The 20,967-nt window shown below is 37.4% G+C and overlaps 1 protein-coding gene across 24 annotated transcripts in view; it reads right to left on the reverse strand.

The window, feature by feature from the left end:
• Positions 1–20,967, reverse strand: part of RAPGEF6 (Rap guanine nucleotide exchange factor 6) — a 244,827-nt gene that overhangs the window by 18,998 nt on the left and 204,862 nt on the right. For 13 of the 24 annotated variants that reach the window (XR_014838756.1, XR_014838755.1, XM_085014495.1 and 10 more), the window contains 4 exons: positions 16,596–16,807; positions 11,501–11,624; positions 4,865–5,085; positions 1,303–1,494 (listed from right to left, as the gene is read on the reverse strand). Coding sequence is in view for 19 of the 24 variants with exons in the window: in XM_085014495.1 (XP_084870621.1) it covers positions 1,303–1,494; positions 4,865–5,085; positions 11,501–11,624; positions 16,596–16,807 (749 nt within the window). In the remaining 5 variants the exon portion in view is untranslated. Of the gene's footprint in view, positions 1–1,302; positions 1,495–4,864; positions 5,086–8,618; positions 8,643–9,290; positions 9,584–10,912; positions 11,625–16,595; positions 16,808–20,967 lie in introns of those variants that run through there. The other 11 variants (XR_014838754.1, XR_014838757.1, XM_085014490.1 and 8 more) reach the window with 2 other exon arrangements.

Raw genomic sequence — 20,967 nt, forward strand, 5'->3', positions numbered from 1 at the left:
TTAAAGGATAAAGTGTTGTTACATCTGTGGATCGGAGTCAATCCCTGGCCTGGGAACTTCCATATGCTGTGGGTGCAGCCATTTAAAAAAAAAAAAAAAAAAAAAAAAAAAAGATTTTGAGCCAGTTAACCTGGGCTCAACTCTCCCCCTGGTATTAAGTTACACAGACTTTCTATGGCTCCTCTGTAGAATGACAGTACTATCTATCTTGTAGGGTTATTTCAAGATTAAATGGAATATATAGGTATGTGTGTGTATAGCAAAGCATGTAATAACTATGTCCAGCATTCATTCAGTAAGTGCTAAGTGTTAACTTTAAACACTATGCTATGTCTCTCAACACTCTACCTGTAGCTTTGTATGCAGAGGCAGCAAACTGCCTACAGCTCCTTGCAGATATTAAATTCTTCCTCTGCCTAAAGCAACTTCTTGGGAATTTCTGCCTAATTACCTCCTTCCTCATCAACCTTTAAGCTTCTGCTTGGGTATTATCTTCAAAAAGTCTTTTCTAAAGCACCACCTTACCTGACTATTCTAAAAGCTCTCCCTCTCTTTTGTTCTTTTATATGTTCCATACATAACTCCTGGCATAATAGTGAACAGTATATGTCAGTATGTATCGAAGTTTATGTGAGTGCATGTATCACTGAAAAGCTGCCAAAAGAAGGGACATTTATTATTCAACTTTGGATCTCAAAACAAAATCAAAGTTCCAAGGTTCTACTGAATATATATGTGTGATGCATAGGCTAAATAACAACGCTAGGAAGCACATCTAAACTGGCTTCCCATCTGAAAGCTAAAATAGTGATGCTGTTAAAATGAGTAAAAGTAACTGGGATAATGTTTACATGGCCCAACAGAGGAAAAAAAGCATGGTTTACATCTTTTAGACTTTATACTCATTGCCTGTTTCCTAACTAGGTTTTCAGAAGTGGTCATTTAAGAAAAACCAACACACAGTTGTTTTTAGAAATTTAAGTAACTCCATTGTCATAGGTGGCATTTCCATTAGATAACTGAGTAAATGCACCACTGAATGAAGTAAACTCTGAGTACCTAAAATACTGCTGTTAAGTTTCTAGTTAACATGATTATAGGAATTCCAGCGTCGACATTTAAAATACATATGCTGTCATCAAAATACCTATAGGCAAAATGAAACATTTTTTGATTCATGAGTGATGATTACATAAACTACAACAGCTGAACTCCAAAGTATTTACATTTGTACTTATTTTCCAATCTAACTCCCCCAGAAATTTCAGATAAATGAATGAAATATTAATTGTGAATACTCACTCAACATAGCAGAATCTTTTGCTTGTCCCTTCTTCCTGATGGGGTGCAAATTAACAGCTGGCACCTGAAGCACCTGGCTTACTCTGTGAGGCTGATGCAAATGGGCTCTAGCTGTTTGGCCAGCTGACCTCATAGGCACTGGAGACATTTCTGATGATTTGACATATCTTTTCTCATTTAAATTCTTGGTCACTAATAGAAGAGAGTAGTAAGAAATACATAATTCTGCACTTATTAAAGGCAAGATTATTACTGAGCACTGACAATAATACACAGTTCATTAAAACCACCTATTATTATTTTTTCCTTTTTACGGTCACTCCCATGGCATATGGAAGTTCCCAGGCCAGGGACTGAATCAGAGCTGCAGCTGCCAGCCTATGCCATAGCCATGGCAATGATGGATCCGAGCCGCATCTGCAACCTACTCTGCAGCTTGTGGCAAGGTCAGATCCTTAACCCACTGAGAGAGGCCAGGAATTGAACCTGTATCCTCAAAGACACTATGTTGGGTTCTTAACCTGCTGAGCCATCACGGGAACTCCATAACCACTTATTTTTTAACACAAAAAGATTAATTTTCCTAACAATAATTTCATGTTAGTATTATAAAGTGTTACCTTTAAAAATTTTGTAGAATTTAGTTTATTTTACTCCTTAAATTTAGATAAATGGGTTTAATTAGCTCCATCTGAACCTAAAGGCCAACATCTCATCTAGAGCATTTTTGCGTGTATGTGTGTGAGACAGATCCTGCCACAGGCTTATTTGTACAAATAACACAGGATGATACCAGCCCCATATGGGCAACATCCCAAGGGTCACACCAGTCCTGTTGTCTTCACATAAGCAGACGGAGGAATCCTTCATGGGTGCTTAGGCCATCTCTGGGAGCCAGAGAGAGAATGGCAGCTACAGCCTGTGCCTTGATTTGAGCTGAGCTCTGGCCTTTAGCCAGCAGAATCTGAGTCCCTTGTTGATGCAGGAATGAGCACATTTCCCTAAGTCAATTGAACTTGCAGCTGCTGCCCTTTGGAATCTGGGCTTGACCTCCAGATACCAAAGGTCTCTCGTGAGAGCCTACAGTCTCAGCATGTGCACTCATGGCTTTGGTGGTGTTGGCCTGTGTCTTCTTTTTTCTTTTACTTTTTTATTGGGCCATATTTGCAGCATGTAGAAGTTCCCAGGCAAAGGGCTGAATCAAGATGCAGCTGCAGGCCTATGCTGCAACCACAGGAACACCGGATTGAGCTGCCTCTGCCACCTATGCTGCAGCTTGCAGCAATGCCAGATCCTTAACTCACTAAGTGGGGCCAGGGATTGAACCCACATCCTCATGGACACTATGTCTGGTCCTTAACCAGCTGAGCCACAATGGGAACTCTGGCCTGCTTCTTCTTTAGGCACTTCTTGTTTTTGTCTCTTGGCACAGCTAATGTTTACTCATCCTCAGGAACTTTGGGTCCAGCCCCTTAAGAGATCCTTTCTTTTCTTTTCTTTTTTTTTTTTTTTTTGACTCTTTAGGCCAAGCCACAGCGGGAACACCTGTATTCACGTTTCTAAATCCCACATCTCACTAGCATACAACCCCAAAAATGGAACCTTACAGATTGCTACATGGGATAAACGGCAATATGCATAATAGTGCTTTAGCACGGTTGCTGGCATAGAGAGAGTGCTCAACAACTGTTACTTTTCTTTCTTTCTCCTTATTTAATAGGTGTGATGCAGAAAGAATATGAGACAAAACACAGTATCAATCTTTGCTTAAGGTTTATATAAGGGGAAAATAAAAGAGATCCACAAGGAAGAGAACCACACCTAGGATGTTTTAATGGTAAAAATGAGACTCAAATTCTGCTTCCATCCTTTAGTAGGTGTTCTTTCCATCACACCTCATTTCTTTTCCTATTGGTAGAAATGTTCAAGATACTGTTATTTTTTTTGCGGGGTTTTTTTTTTGTTTTTTTTTTTTTGCTTTTTTAGGGCTGTACCCATGGCATATGGAGGTTCCCAGGATGGGGGGAAATCAGAGCTACAGCTGCTGGCCTACACCACAGCCACGTCAGATCCAAGCCCTGTCTGCAACCTACCACAGCTCACGGCAACGCCAGAACCTTAACCCACTGAATGAGGCCCAGGATCAAACCTACAACCTCATGGTTCCTAATCAGATTCGTTTCTGCTGCGCCATGATGGGAACTCCAAGACACTGTTTTTTTTAACAACATTAACTGAACGGTTCATTACCCAATTAAAAAAAAATTTATATTATGATCGATTTACAGTGTTGTCAATTTCTGCTGTACCACAAAGTGACCCAGGTATACATATATATATGTGTGTGTGTATATACACACATTCTTTTTCTATTATCTTCTATCATGTTCCATCACAAGTGATTGGATATAGTTCCCTGTGCCATACAGCAGGACCTCACTGCTTATCCATGCTATATGTAATAGTTTGCATTTACTAACCCCAAACTCCCAGTCCATCCCACTCCTCTCCCTCCCACTTGGCAACCACAAGTCTGCTCTCCATGTCCATGAGTCTGTTTCTGTTCTGCAGATAGGTTCATCTGTGCCATATTTTAGATTCCACGTAAGTGCTATCATATGGTATTTGCATTTCTTTCTGTCTTCACTTAGTATGAGAATCTCTAGTTCCAGCATTATCCTCTATTTTAAAAGTCACTGTGATATCTGAATTATTACATCAATACTTGGTTGTATTTCCACTTTATCTTTTCTATTCTACTGACACTTTTTCTATTACTATGTGAATGCTATACCTTTTATCGATCTCAGGGTCAATGATGACTACAATTTCCCATTAATTAGGAACAGGGTACCCCTCATATTGTCAACACTTAATCATCTATTACAATATATGTCTGTCTGTATATGGGTGTTTATATGTATATACATATATATGGAAAACACAAGTACAATCATCTGTGTGTGTAGAACACAGTACATTTTACCAACTGACTTCTGCTTTTACAGCTCATGATTTCCTTGACCCAGAGACATAAGCATTCTGTTGTTTGTATTAAAAAAAAAACAAAACTAGTATTAAGGATAGGATCTATTTTCATCATATTTTCTATTTATAAATAGTATAAGAATATGCCTGAATTTTCTTGTTTTACCTTATTTACTGATGCCTATATCTATTATCTCTAACAGTATTTTAATTTGATTTATTGTATTTTCAGTTGCTAAATTATATCTGTGAAAATTTTTTTATAAGGGAAAAAATTTCATCTAGAGATGAAGGTTAGAATGTTTTCAAACATAAGGGCTCATCTATAATGTTCCAGTTTTTATAAGACTGTTTAATGCTTTTTCAAGAGCTGCACTTATCCCTCCATTTCTTGCACAGAGTATTCATTAGCAATGGACGAGAATTCAGTACCTGATTAACAGCATCACATGATACTTGAGGTATTTCAATAACCTGCTGTGAATACAAGTTAATTTTTCCTGGGACTTCAGAAATCTAGAGAAATTTCAATTCTGTTCTATTTAGTGTCACTTAAGGGAGAATTTGTACTTACAAGTACCATATGCAGGCTCCCACTGCAATGACATCATCTGGAACTTCTCCTCATCTGTCTCTACATCCAGGCTGGAAAGATACTGCTTCACTTTCCTCGCCATTTGGGCATCCTCGTATAGCTTCTTGGCATTAAGCAGAGAGCTTCGACGCGCCCGTTTTTTGTGAGCACCTCCCTGAACATCTAGCATGTTTGAATTTGTGCTGCCCTGACTCAGCGACCTGTAAGAAGATGGAGATCACAATAAGCTGCTGCAAAGATGAGAATTAAATATGGTAGACTGAAGATTAAAAGAATTCTGTTCTGTTAATGCAATTGCATGCTGATGCAAATGAGTTAAAAGATGAAGAGCATTAAGGCAAAGTAATGTGGCACACATGGCAATATTCTGAGTTTTAAGATTCAGCAAAGTACAGAATTCAAAAGAATAAGTTAACAATTCTCCCGAAAGCAACAAATTCCATCAGATGTGTGTTTGATGCCTCTGCAACCCATGGCACAACTGTGACATGTAAAAAGCATTCCTTTGGCCCTGTGGCCATCCACACTCTGCAGATACGGCAAGAGCCTGGGTCAGGACAAGCCCATCCTGGGCCAGATTTCTGCACCACGGTTCTTCAACAGGGGAGTTTCCAGAGCAGCTTTGCTTGTATGTACTGCTCTGAACATGCTCACACCAATTTTATCAATAACCATTTTGGCCAACATTCAAAGAGAACAACCAGTAAGAAAAATAACACCATTTATACACAATTCAATACAGTCAGAGATCAGAATTGCAATTAAAAAAAAAAAAACCCTACTCAATGCTTTCACTCACATATGAAATGTTAGGCAACATGTGAATTCTAGGACTGGGGATATGGGACCTTTCTTCTGCAATGCCTTTAAATGTGATGGAACTCAATTCAAACTATAGCTTCACACCCAATTCTATCTGGCAAACTTCCTTCTACAATAACTACATCTAGAACCACTGGCGAACAGGAGTTGCAATGCTATTTTTCCTTTTAAACAAAGATAGCAAACACAAGGTTTTTAGGTGATTTTTATTTTTAAGGCACAAGGTTTTTAGGCGATCTTTATTCTAAAATAATAAAGATGTTTGTAAGTTTTCTCAGTCAGTCTATTTACCCAAATATACTCTAAACATAGACCATCATCGTATAATTTTGTTTTTCCATTCTCAAATACCCAATTTAAAAGAGACAAAACAGACACTAAAATCCTAATGTTTTCAATGTAAATTAAGTGAAATAAAGTTGTAAAAATTATTTTTTTCTTTCATGATTTTAAGCTCTTTAAAGGAGTGTGTATTGGAGTTCCCGTTATGGCTCAGTGGAAATGAAACTGACTAGTATCCATGATGACACAGCTTCGATCCCTGGCCTTGCTCAGTGGGTTAAGGATCTGGCATTGCTGTGAGCTATGGTGTAGATGTGGCTCAGATCTGGTGTTGCTGTGGCTGGCATAGACCAGTGGCTACAGCTTCAATGTGACCCATAGCCTGGGAACCTCCATATGCTGTGGATGCAGCCCTAAAAAAAAAAAAAAAAAAAAAAAAAAAAAAAAAAAAAAAAGATAATAGAGTGTGTCTTATATTTGATGGCAATTTTCAATTGTTATTGGGCAGGCAGAAAAATGTGACATGGTTGTTGCTACTTACACATGCAGAAACTTCAAAACTTATAGAATGGTTTAGAAGAAAATCCAGTGCCATGAATGAATTACTCCTTTAACCTCCGGGAACCAAATGGTTTTTAAGGAGGCGGTGAATATGACTAGTTCAACAACGTTCCCTAAGCAGGTGTCAAAAGGCGGATAGCCCTAAATATTTGTAAAGTCAGCCTAAGAGCCCAGTACCAGTAGCTTTTTGTTTCTTCATGGCTTGTTTTAAACGTGGCATTACCAAAACATGTGATGGCTCAAAAGGCAATACAGTGTAGGGGAAAAAAAAAAAACAAACCCAGAAACTAGTAACTTTAAAAGTGATTCAGAAGGTTCATATTCTGAATATGAAGAAGTTTCAAAAACTTACTAAACCAATTTAATTTGCTTATATTTCCCTTTTTATCAGTGCAAAAGGTGTTATGTAAGAAAATACATATTTAAGTTTAGGTAAGAGCTCTTCTAGTAAGTATAAAGTAAAAAATTCTCAGTGTTAAAAAGGTACTGTAGTCATTTTTTTGAGTGGTACATAAAACAAGAGTGGTCCCAAGAATTGATGATGTCTTAGATTCAAAGAAAGGCAGTAAAATCAAGTCCCAATATTTAGGAACAAATTTTAACACAAATGTTTAATTATTTTATCTAAGTTGATATAGAAAAGGAGTCCAGAAATCTAGAATACATACGAAACCTTAATAAATGAATATACTGTGATAAATGACAATAAAATATCTTTCAATATTTCCAAAATGCTGATGTAAAACCAAAGTCATCTACTGTTTGCAAACATCCTACAGTGCAACGCAAAAGCTAAATAAACCATGACTATGTTACGTGAGTCATTCGAACACCTCCAAATCCCCACTAAGACGTATTGTCCAAGTATTCTTCTTCATTAATAGTAATGTTAGGAACCAATCTGTTTTCAATGAGAAAAAACAGAGAAGACCAAGACATAAATGTACAGTATAGAAGAAAACACATGAGAAACATACAGAAAAGGGAGGAAGAAAGTAAAAGGAAATTCAAGTTCACCAAGCTTCAACAGAAAACAAAGGACCACAAATAAGACAAGACTCAAAGTAAGTGGCTCACAAAAAGTCTTATATGCATCTAACTTCATGACTCACTACAATCTTAAAACCAGAAAATTCTCATTTAATCCCTTCATCCACAAAACCATCATTTTCTTTAACTAAAAATGAAAAAACTATATAGGTGACTTCTAAGATCTTAAACAGTCTGATTCTAAATAGATACCTAGCTTTGTGTTAGCACAGATCTGAACCTATTTGAAAAAAAGGTGTTTTCTGATACTGTTTCAGTTTTAAGATAAGGGAGTTTTTAATTAAAAGAGTTTTTAATTAAAATACAGTAGGAATTTAAACTAAAATTCAATCAGTGTTGTATGTCTCACAGTATTAGTGGATCTGAACAACTTAAAATCACCTTCTCTATCAATTATTTACTAACTCAATTTTATAGGTTACTTTGGACAAAGGCTGCCCCCTTCTGGAAAACTTATAGAAAATGTCTTTTATAAACACACCTCTTACCTATTTTAATATACCTAAATATTTATTTTTATAAAATATGGCAGGTGAATAAAATAAAATGGTATGGACTCTGGAATCAGACTATCATCATTAGTGAATCAGAATCTACCATTAGTGAGCTCTAAGAATTTGGACAACTCCATCTTCCCCGTCTATATCACGGGGATAACACTATTTATTTCACAGAGTGGTTGGAAAATTAAATAATTCATATTAAATGCGCAGAGCATTTTATAGCATATAGGAAGCACACAACAAATATATGCTATCATCATCACCATCATCTAACTGAACCTGCTAAGTTAAAATCTAAAAAGGACTTATGGGATATCAATAATGGAAAAGTAAAGACAAAAAAGCTAGTTGTATCACTATTTTCACCTTGTTAGCAAAAGGCATTTGTCAGGAATGTAGGTTGACAGGGTTAATAGAACACATGCTATTTTACGTGCGTGCATTAATGAAAAGGATGCAGTATATGTTAAGAGTTGCACAACCTTCATTCCAGTTGCATTCATCTCTACACTTACCCCAGACTCCGCCACCTCTTCTTCCTGTAAGCAAGAGCCACAAACATTGAAGCGTGTGTTTGAATAGGAAAGCACAGAAAAAAAGACAACAGTTGAGAGTCAGAGAAACTATGGAGACAGACAGAAGAGAAAAATTTTACTAGAAAAAATGGTAGCTTAACATTAAAATGACTTAAATGGGATAAATGAATTATGATATGTACTGAAAGCCAAAAAAACTTCACCACATTTAAAGATATGTTTTTAGACCAGTTATAACTCCAATAACCTAATTTGTTTAGAGACTAATGTGAATAAAAATATTGAGGGAAAACATTTACCAACTATGAATTTTGAATTCAAAGTTTTCAGGGAAGGAAATCTTAAATTAAGGAATAGAACTGTTGAACATTTTTTCAAAAGGATTTTTAAACCACTCATTTAAGAGAGAATGAAATTACAAAGAACATAAAGATTTATAATCTCATTTTTAACTGCAGAAATTTCTCTGACAATGTATTTTATAAGAAATTCTGACAAGCAAATCTAACTTAAAATTGAAGTATAAATATATCATCAAAATCTTTATGATATGTATTTCCTAGTACTATAAGTGGGCTCAATCAAGATTCTTTAACATTTTTTTCTCTTTTTTTTTTCTTTTTCTTTTTTCCCCCTTCTCTCCCATTCTGATTGGTCTCAGCATGTCCTAGGCTTGCACTCATTTTCAGCTGTGGTCAGCCCAAAATTTCGTTTTTCACATGGCAAATTAACTACTGTTAAACAAAAGGGGATACTTTGTCTATGCTAAATAATACACACCGCCAAATTGGACAATTACTTTCTTAAAGAAAGCTAGTACAGGGAGATCCCATTGTGGCATGGTGGAAACAAATCTGACAAGTATCCATGAGGATACAGATTCCACCCCTGGCCTTGCTCAGTGGGTCCGGAATCTGGGGTTGCCATGAGCTGTGTGGTGTAGGCTGCAGATGTGGCTTGGATCTGGCTGTGGTATAGGTTGGCAGCTGTAGCACAGCTTAGACCCCTAGCCTGGGAACCTCCATATGCCACAGGTGCAGCCTAAAAATTAAAAAAAATAAATAAATTAAAAAAAGAAAACTAATACAGTTTTGTACTAGCTGACAAACTTGATTCAGGAAAAGTTCAGTACAATCTAATCATAAATGATGTTATATTTTCTCCTATACTAGCCTAGGCCATTGCCATCCAAGTTTGTTTATTTCCTACTCAGTTTCTTCCCTGTTTGCTCATTTCTGAGATATGGCTGCAACTTAGAATATTGTCAACTGCTTTGACAGGCTCACAAATTCATTCTGTCTTCAAGAACCAGGGTGCTAAAATAAATTAGATGCATGTCCATGGAAAATAACAGGGGGTGGTGGGCGTCACTGTACAGAGACATACAACAAAAACAAAAACTTAGAAACAAACAAACAAATCCTCCTCCAGGTTTCCTTTGTCTCCAGTTCTTACTGTTTTCTGCCTCTACACTGCTGAGCAACGACATCTCTCATTACATGCAGTGATTCTCAGAAGCAGAAGTGGGATGCGTAGGGAAGAGGAGAGGTGACACACCTCTTTCTTCATACTTGAGAATTTTTCCAACCAGAGCAAATAAACTACTTACAAAGACTTCTGAACAGTGATTTAAACAAAACAAAACAAACAAACAAAAAACCCAATCCTCACACACTGATACTGTTTGGTTACAAAAACTCCATCTCTAATTTTTAAAAAACCTAGTATTTTTGTTTCCTAGGTAGACTATATTTCTTTTAAGCCGTAAGAATTGTGTCTGCCCTGCTATTTCATTTTTAAAGCTCTTAGGCCTAGAAAAAATTCACACCAAAAATTAAAACCCTAACATCTTTTTAACCAAAAAAATTATAAAATTCTGGGAACAGATTGACAACATACTTTAAATTTTATATAATTTGAGAGCATTTGTTATTACATTAAATAAAGATGCATTTTAAAAAGCATTCTCAAAAAATCAGGTTAATACTGAATGTAAATAATACTTTTCATTTTTATTAAAGATGGAACATCCTTAAATTTGGACTTTTTGAATTGTTAAAGAATTTACATATAAATAAACAGGAGTACCACGACTTGAGACAAAGGAATATATCTTATTTATTTATTTTTGTCTCTTCTAGGGCTGCAATCATGGCATATGGAAGTTCCCAGGCTAGGGGTCGAAATGGAGCTGTAGCTGCTGGCCTACGCCACAGCCACAGCAAGGTGGGATCCGAGCCATATCTGCGACCTACACTACAGCTCACAGCAACGCCGGATCCTTAACCCACTGGGTGAGGCCAGGTATTGAACCTGCGTCCCCATGGATGCTAGACAGCTTTGTTTGTGCTAAGGCAGGACAGGAACTCCAAGACAAAGGAATACATTTTAGAAGAATGAAGTAGAACTTAGAACTTTAAAAATAGTCTGTAAAAATAAAAGATATATACAGGCTAATACTTCACACATTTGGTTAGAAATCAGATGGAACCATCTGTCCTCTATGATAACTTTGGTAGAGATCAGAAATTTACTTACATTTAAATTAGATGACATTTTAAAAATAATACAGAACTATCCATGTATTCAAAAGAGTGAGACAACTAGGGTTCAAATCTCAGTCATTCATGTAGTCCTGGACATACTCCCTAACTGCTCTGAGCTTTAGTTTCTTCATATATGAAAGGCAGGCCAATACTACCGACCTTTAAAAGTTTTTAAAGGTGATAAATGATTACTTCAGACTGACATCTACAATGCACTTAGTACAGTGTATAACACATGGCAGATGCTCAATAAATGAAAGGTATTATAACACTCTCAACATCACCCTATGACACTTGCACACTTCAATGCCATACCTCTGACGGAACATCATAGCTGGGTCCATGTTAGCAGAAGTCATTCGAACAACTTGACGAATTTCCTTGGCAATCATTCTGAGCTTCTCAAAATTTACTAAACCATCTACTTTGGAATCATTTCCTATAGAACGAAAGTAAAGTTTTAACTCCCAAAATTAAAATATCTATAAAGGGAGCAGAAGTCAAGTTATTATTCTTGGGGGCACAAATCAGAACTTTATCAAAATGCCAGTTTTGTCTTTAAGAATTGATAAACCCATAGACGGTTGAACTCAGATCCTAGGGAATGGGTGAATGGGAAGAATTCTATTCCTATGCAAGTAATGATTATGAATACTGGAAAGTCATAAATTGTATATAACTTCTAAAACTCATTGCATTATGTTCTAGGCACACCTAATATAAAGTGCAGCTCCTCAAATCTAACTCTCCAGATGATGCTCAACCCACTCTTAGGAAGTTACCTGCCTATTTTTGGGGGAGGGAGGGGGGCAGCAGAGTACAGCACTTGAAAACTTAGGTTTTAGCTAGAGATCACAAAAGGTGATCTTTGGTTTTAACTAATCCAGGAAGGTTTCTATGGTTTACAATACTTTAAAAGGTTGTAAAATGAGTTGTCAACACTTAAGAAGTGGAAGATATCCCATTAAAAAAAAGAATTTCTAACTTCTCTGGAAAAAAAAAAAGAGGGAAGCAGGGAGGTGAGGGATTAAATAATAGTAGGTCTATTTTCCTAGTGGTAATAATTAGTTAAAATTAAGAGGCGCTGGTTCATAAGGGCAAATACCTTCTAGTCTGCAATATATTTTCCCTTCCCCAGAATTTGAATTTACAATCATGGCTTTAATTATTAACACAAATCTGCTTGTTCATAACCTCCATAATTTTTCTGTTTTGTTAAGTAGTTCTGAGAAAAAAACCACACAACTTTTTTAATGGTCTACTACTCTTTGATAAGAGCAAGAATGAGACCAGATGTTGACTTACCCAGTTCAAACCACAAGGCAAAAATTATATGTTCAAAGGGTTATCTGTCTTTTTTTCACAAGTGTCTTTAACAGTTGGTGTAACCCTATTTATTTCCCATGGTAGCCCCTGAGGTGTCTCTGTGGAACTCAAAGTCCCTGAAGTAAAGTTTGGGAACCTCATGGATCTGGAACACAGAGGTTTCCCTTTTGTAGTAAATGGCACCTGGCCCCTGGACACATAAATCATTCAACATCCCAATATGAGTTGGATACATGCAATAACCAAAAATACTTTTAAGCCCCAAAATATGTTTTCAGGGAGCGTATCAGAAAAATATATTTGAACCCTATAATAGTATTTCCTTCTGAAAAAAAAAAAGTGATAATGGCAGTGTGGACAGTAAGTGTAGGCAATGAGAATAATGCTACTGCTGAGAACAGTTACCAAAGTTGGACGAATATAGGAAAAAAATGTTTTAGTCATCAAAAAACTATCAAGGCAGTGAAGATTTGGAGAAAGAATAAAGATATGGGGCAAATTAAGCATTTTACAGTGTTTGACCTTAGGGGCATCTGCTGATTTCAGAAAAGGGGATGATGAGTGGAAAAACCAAGTAGTGCCACCCTGAATTTGAGGTTAGAGAATTGCCTAGGTGAATCTCCAATGCTTTGGGTTGGGATCCCAAAGGGCCGTATTCTGGGACTAAACTAAATGTAGCCTGGGATAAAAGTTCCATGTTCAATTATCTCAAAAAGTGAAAAAGGTTTAAAGTGGTTTTTGGATTCTAGCATTTCTGACTGCCTGATGGAAGCAAGCTTTAATTCTCTTTGGAGGAATGGGATATCGTGTAATGGGATATTCAGACAATATCCCATTAGATTATTTCTGTAATTTTTTACACAGAACATCCATTTGGTCAAAAAATAACTAGGTACATTAGGAGAAAATATAACATGATTGAAACGCAAGAGAAAAAAGGGTGACAGAAAGAGGCTCATAAAGGATCTGGATTAGGGAGTTATTAACAGACATTAAAGTAACTGCTGAATATATACATGGTTATAAATAACAACCCTAAGAACTCTGGCAGAGAACATGGAGATGAAGAAAAAATTTAAATTGTAAAATTAAAAAAAAAAAAAAAAGCCCCATAACTGAAACAGAACTTTACTGATACATTTAACAGTAAATGAGATACAGTCAAAGAAATAATTTAAAAAGATGGACATTAGGTTGGGAGAAAATTCCAGAATGAAAGACAATAGCCAGGTGAGACAAAAAGATGAAAAATACAAAACAGTTTGTGACACAACAGGGACAGGATGATCAGAAGTGAAATGAAAATCCCTAAAGGAGAGGTGAAAGGAGAGCAAATAGAAAGTCTTAAGACAGAATGACTATTTCCCAAAACTGATGAAAAATATGAAAATTTCAAGATATCCTATAAACAAATCAGAGTTAAAGCATATAAACAAAACCCCAAATGGTGCACCTAGTCACAGCATAGCTGAACTAGAGAAAAAGGGCAGATTATTACTAAAGGAAAAGCAAATAATACTGACGGTCAGTGAACCTGACTAGCATCCATGAAGATGCGGGTTCGATCCCTGGCCTCACTCAGCGGGTTAAGGATTCAGTGTTGCCGTGAGCTGTGGTGCAGGTTGCAGACGTGGCTCGGATCCTGCGTTGCTGTGGCTCTGGCATAGGCCGGCAGCTACAGCTCCAATTTGACCCCTAGCCTGGGAACCTCCATGTGCCATGGGTGTGGCCCCCAAAATAAAAAGACAAAAAGACCAAAACAAAACAACGGAAGCTAGGAGACAATTTTAACTCAAAATGCTGAAAGATAAATGGCACCAACCAAAATTATGCCTTAAGAATGAATTTTTTTTTTTCTTTTTTGGTTGCACCTGTGGCATAGCCAGATCCTTAACCCACTGTGTCACAGGAACTCCTAAAAATGAGTATTAATTAAAGACATTTTCCACATAAACAAAAACTCAGAGATTTCATCACCAGTAGATTTGCACATAAAGGAATAACTGTCAGTGTTCAATAGGGGGGAAAAAAACAATAATAAAACTCTGAAATGATGGAAGGAAAAAAACAGTGACAATATCACGACACAGGTAAAGCTAAATAAATACTGACTCACTAAACAATAATATCATCTTGATTTAAAGGCATGGCAACAACTGTATATAAATCAGGACACGAGTAAATGGAATATAAATGGTCTAAGTTCTTGCATTGTCTAATACACAGAAAAGTACTAATGAATATTACTCTAATATCTAAAAGTGTAAATATTATAATGTCAAGTGTAACACTAGAAAATTAGTAAAAGAGTATATAGTTAGCAAATTATGGAGGACAAATACCACTCACAAAAATCAATTAAGGGGGGAGTTCCTATTGAGAGTCAGTGGGTTTAAGAACCTGACTAGTATCCATGAGGATGCTTCGATCCCTGGCTTCGCTTAGTGGGTTAAGGATCTAGTGTTGCTACAAGCTGTGGCACAGATTGCAGATGTGGCTGAGATTCTGCGTTTCTGTGGCTGTGGTGTAGGCCAGCAGCTACAGCTCTGGGACCCCTAGCCTGGGAACTTCCATAAGCTGCAGGTGCTGCCCTAAAAAGCTCCCCCCCCCCAAATCAATAGAGATAAACCATATGGAAAAAGATTAACAAATTAGGTTTTGAAAACTAAAAACTTGCTGTTCATCAACAGATGATTTTGAGAGTTCCTGTCATGGCTCAGTGGTTAACAAATCCAAGTAGGAACCATGAGGTTGCGGGTTTGATCTCTGGCCTTGCTCAGTGGGTTGGGGATCTGGCATTACCATGAGCTGTGGCGTAAGCCGGTGGCTATAGCTCCGATTAGACCTCTAGGCTGGGAATGTCCATAAGCTGCGGGTGCGGCCCTAGAAAAGACCCCCCAAAAAAAAAAAAAAGATGATCTTAAGAGAGTCAAAAGGCAAGTCATACTATATCTAGACTTAAAAAAAATCCTTAAAAATACATTAAACAGATAACCTTATTAAAAAATAGGCAAGAACCTAAACTGATGACTGACAAAAGAGGACAAATTAACATATAGAAAGGGTGTTCAGCTTCACTAATAATAAGAGAAGTGCAAATGAAAACACATCAAGATACAATTACAAATCGACTGGAATGGGTAAAAATAAAAAGAATGATTTACGAGATGGTGGTGGGAATGAGGAACAATAAGAACACTAACAATACTGCCAGTGTTCACAAGTGTAGATTAACACCAAACTGCTTTCCAAAGTGATTATACGAGTATCAGGACCCATAAGTTTCACTGTGAACTATACTGAACAAACATGCACGTGCATCACAAGATATGTGAAAGACATTCAGAGCAGCATTATTCATACTAGGCAAACAGTGGAAACCATCAATTGCTCATCAATTGATGGGATAAATTTATTGTATTGCATTTATGTAATGCAATGTTAAAGAGTTTTGAAAATGAAGTGCAGTTACACTCAAAAACGTGGAAAAATCTCATCTCACTAGTCTAATGCTGAAGAAGATAATCCAGAAATCAAGCTAAAACAAAAGGAAACAAAGATACTCTGTAATTGCATAAAGTTCAAGGATATATAAAACTAAACTACATTTTTAGAAGTCAAGACACTAGTTATCTTTGGGGAAGAGGATAAAGGTAGTAACTAGGAAGGGGTCTGAGTAAGGGCACTGGGAGGCAGATAAATTTTTTTTTGGACTGGATGTTGGTTACAGCAGTGTCTGCCTTGTCATAATTCATTAAGTTATTCATTCATTTTGGGTACTTTTCTGTATGTATTGAGTAATTTAAAAAGATGTAAAGAAAAATATTACCAAACAGTAAGTATGATCAAACAGTCTAATCTTGATTATAAATCAACTTTATGTTTGAGTGCACTCAGTAAACACCTGTATCTGTTCTTGTCAATAATGTGGGTTTTTGTTCCTAAGATTTACAGCATTTAACTGGGTAAAGCTTTAATGACTTATAACCAATAGGCTGGAAAATACATTTAATACAGAATACATCACAATTCTGTAGAATTAGCTGACGCTAAACATGGTAATTTTCAAATAATTTTTAAATACCTTCATGTAGAAATGTCATATCTTTCTTGACAACAGGGAAGAGAGGAATAATTGGAGGCTGCATACTTTGACTACTAAGAATATTTCTGTATTTTGCCATGTTTCTAGATGGATCAAAAAGGTCTTGGAGATCTTGGAGATGTTTCTCATACTTGCTTGGTAACTTTTCCCAAGTACCTCTGAGTCGTGCAACAGATGCCAGATTCAAGCCACTGTCGAATATGGGAACAAAAACATTAAAGAGGGACTTAAGGGGAGGGTCAGGAAAGTGTATACACCAGTTTTCTCTAATTAAGCTAAAATAAGCAGAGACATATTTCAATGTGCTGAAATAAATAGTACAACCACAAATAAATAAACCAATACTAAAACAAGGAAAACTTTTTTCAAAGAAACTACATTACTTGTCTGTGGTCGTATACCTATAGCCTTTATTTTGTAGTCTGCGGGTAAATGACAAAGTAATTTCATAAAGTAGACAATTAATTTAAAAATAAACTTCAAGTACCACGATGCTTTTGTTTTCTTTAGAAATAACTTTATGGAGACAGTATCTATTTGAAAGTGGTGTAAGTAACGCTGAATACATAAATTCTGAGGCTGAGAACCTTCTTTCTTTGAGGTTTTGGCCAATCATGTCCCTGATTCCAATACTTTCATATCCCACGCCCTAACCATGTTGTCCCCAATCCTCCTTATATCCAAAGTCTCCTTTCTACAGAATTTTAAACAAAGTTAGCCCTAAATTTAAAAATAATTCATGCCAGTTAGGCTACAACTCCCCCTCCCCATGCCTTACCTCTATACTACCATTTCGCAGGTAGGCTGCCAAATGAATAAAGCATATACAGCAGCTCAATTTTCTCACCAGTTAATGCCTCTTTTATTCTTAGCCACCTGTCTTTTACCTATACCACTGTATTTAAAATATTCTCTTGACTTCTGATTTTAGTGTAGAGTTAAGATATCTTTGTTCCCTCTGCTTCTCAGAAATCATTCGGAAGAACCCCAAGGATGAATAACAGAAATGCAAATTTCACCTTCATATCACTTAGAGATATCTGTAACTCCTAAACACATTAGAAAGGCTGCCAAAAAATAGGCAAGGTTAAATGTGAGTAGGCAAATTGCTAAAAAAGGAAGCCTGCAGCTGAAGAACTTGATCAAAGGTGGTAAAGCACAGATCTCCACAGCAGGTAACTCACTCCGAAGGCAAAACCCGCAATCTCCTGTACATGCAACAAAACAAGAGAGTCCACAGGCTGGTAGATTTAGGAGGGGGATGAACTCTGTCCTTTACCAGATAGTCTTTGCGAAAGTAAGATTAAGAGTACACGCAGGAGTTCCTGCAGTGGCACAGTGGCATCTCTGCAGTGCCAGGATGCAGGTTTGCTCCTCAGCCTGGCACAGTGCATTAAAGGATCCAGCACTACCACAGCTGTGGTACAGGTTGTGACTGTGGCTCAGGTCTGATCCCTGGTTTGGGAACTCCATACGCCATGGGGTGGTCAAAAAAGAAAACAAACAAACAAACAAAAAAACCCAACAAAAAAACAGTACACACAGTGATTTAACATCTTGGTGAAAAATAATTTAACAGTGACACAGGATAGACGGCAGAAACTGAGTTATAAGTTGCCCTAAAGATGCTAAGCTCCATTTGCTGGAGAGAAGTAAAGGGTAAAACAATACACATATAAGTTCTATTCCATCTAGCCTGGAACACTGCCCTGGCTCCTCTTCCACGTAAATCTCCTGCAGGTAGACAGTGAAGCCAAACTCCTATTGTTCAAATAGAAGGAACAAACACAGAAGCCGTGACATGCTGCTACTAGGACCAACAAAAACTTAAACACCATAAAGCAGAAGAATGTTTCAACAATAAAATAAAAGCTAGGACTGACTTAGCCATGATTTCATATGACTTAATAAAGAGTAATACAATAATATAAGAGTTTGGGAAAAAATTATAAGCTGATTAAAAAAAATTAACAAGCTCAGAAAAGAAACGGAAGAAAAAATAACACAGAAATGAAGGCAACATTGGAACCTACAAAAAGAAAAAAAAGAGACTTTGCTGAAACTTTGGGCAAGTGACTTTAAGGCAAGGAATGACAAAAGCAATCAAAGGAAATGGACAGAGTTGAAAAGAACTAGAGAAAAGATAATGGACATGGAAGCCAAAGGACATCTCAAATTTACATAATTGGTAGCCATGAAGAAACAAAAATAACTGAAAAATATTCAAAAGTACAATTTATGAAAACTTTCCAGAAACAAAAGAAGAGCTGAATCTATAGAATCAACAGCTACTACAGTTCTGTAGAACCTCAAATTGATGTAAAGGTAAGAGACTTTAAAGATAAACAAATAGGGAGTTCCCATCGTGGCACAGTGGAAACGAATCTGACCAGGAACCATGATGTTGAGGGTTCGATCCCTGGCCTTGCTCAGTGGGTTAAGGATCAGGCATTGCTGTGAGCTGTGGTGCAGGTAGCAGATGCGGCTTGGATCTGACGTTGTGGCTGTGGCATAGGCCGGAAGCTGTAGCTCCAACTGGAGCCCTAGCATGGGAACCTCCATATGCCGAGGGTACGGCCCTAACAACCAATAAATAGAGCAAATAAGGGGAGTAAACTCAGAAACTTGAACAGCTCTATAAAATGTTAGTTATAGAGCCATTATCATTGTGGTTGCCATGAAATAATATGTGAGACTGGAATTTAAAGCCAAATAAACTTATAATGAACTTCAAAGGCAACAGAAAAACACTCAATATGCTCAGGGAATTTAATTCCCATTAGCCTTTGTTCAAGAAATGAGTAGAAAACAAACTTCAAGCAAGAGATGGTGGGATGGTAGCATCATAGTGTCTTTAAGACTTCCCTCATTTTACCCCCTCCCTAAAACACAAAAATTTGTAATCTATCTATGAAGAGAAGTGCCTCTGTGGGAGTTGTCAGACCCAGAACCACAGGTCAAGGGACCTGAGAGGAGCCTCATCCACTGGTGTACTGGATAATAGGCAGGCAAGACTTGGGTACTGCCTGTGCATTCTACAAGGTCCTATGAGATGGTTCTGACCCCTCTCGGCTAGTCTGGGAACACCTGGAGAACACTTACTTGGATGGTCACCCACAAAGAAAAGAGCATTTGTGAGATTCAGGTTTCCAGAAAAATTCAAGCACTCTCTTGTTAGTACAACAACAGAAAAGAACAATAGAGTCTGGATGCACTGGGGCAGGAACAGCTTGACTTTGCTGGCATCACTCCTCCCCCAGGGCTGCACCAGACAGCCCATGATTTTCCCCAGGAGAAAGAAGAGCCAGTGAGTGAATGCCTGACTCCCCTCGATGTGTGGGATGCTGCCAAAGACACTCACTCTCTCTTGCAGCACTCAAGTGGAGTATCATGACTGGGAGGAGAGAGCAGATCAGAAGAGTGGCATGCAAGTTTTCAGGAGGGTATTAAAGGAATGCAGTTCCTGATAACTGTTCTGGATTCCAAAAGGAAACCCGTCCATAAGCCACATGGAAAAACTTCACCAGTAAATCCTTCCAACAAGAGTTCTCCTGTGTTGCAGCAGGTTAAGGATCTGGTGTTGTCACTGCAGCAGCGCAGGCTGCTGCTGTGGAGTGGGTTTGATCCCTGGCCTGGGAAATTCCACACACCATAGATGCAGCCAAAAAGAAAAAGAGAAAACCGCCCCCCCCTCCCAAATGTACTCAAGATCCTTGCAGCTCACCATATACAAACTTATACCTCCCTGTAGTCTACTACTGGATCCCTGTGCAAGGTCCTGAGAGAAAGCTCTGGTACATAGCAAACATGCACAAAAAATAGGCTGGAGTCTGTGAGCAAAGAAACCACAAAGCTGAAAGCAGTTGACATGATACAACAACCTACAATACAGAGAAGACATATAAGCTTCAAATTCTGCCACAAGAGGGAGCAAGAAGCATGGAGCAGGTGTATCCACACAAAGAAAGGCTCAGAATCTATAGCAAGAATGACACAAGGTTTTTATATCCTGAAGGCAGTTCATAAAAATTAGAAGAGATCTAGACATTTAAGTTCATGAAGCTAGTTAAACCATTATTTCAATCAAAAACAAATTTCTCCAAGACATTAAAATAAAACTGTCAAAAATCAAAGACGGAGTTCTAAAGGCACCAAGAATAAAAAAGACCGCAGCTTACAAAGAAAACCCCATTAGGTTGTCAGCAGATTTCTCAGTAGAACCCTTATAGGCCAGGAGAGAGTAGACTGATACTCAAAGTGCCAAAAAAACCCAAATTTCAATACAGAGTACTCTCCCAAAGTTATCCTAGGGAAACAAAGGACTTCCCCAAAAAAATGAGAGCTGAGAAAT

This window comes from Sus scrofa, chromosome 2 (assembly GCF_054392235.1).
Source record: "Sus scrofa isolate SSC_HxYL_T2T_F1_AM1 chromosome 2, Sscrofa_HxYL_maternal_Yorkshire_Landrace_v2.0, whole genome shotgun sequence".
NCBI classification, from domain to species: Eukaryota; Metazoa; Chordata; class Mammalia; order Artiodactyla; family Suidae; genus Sus; species Sus scrofa.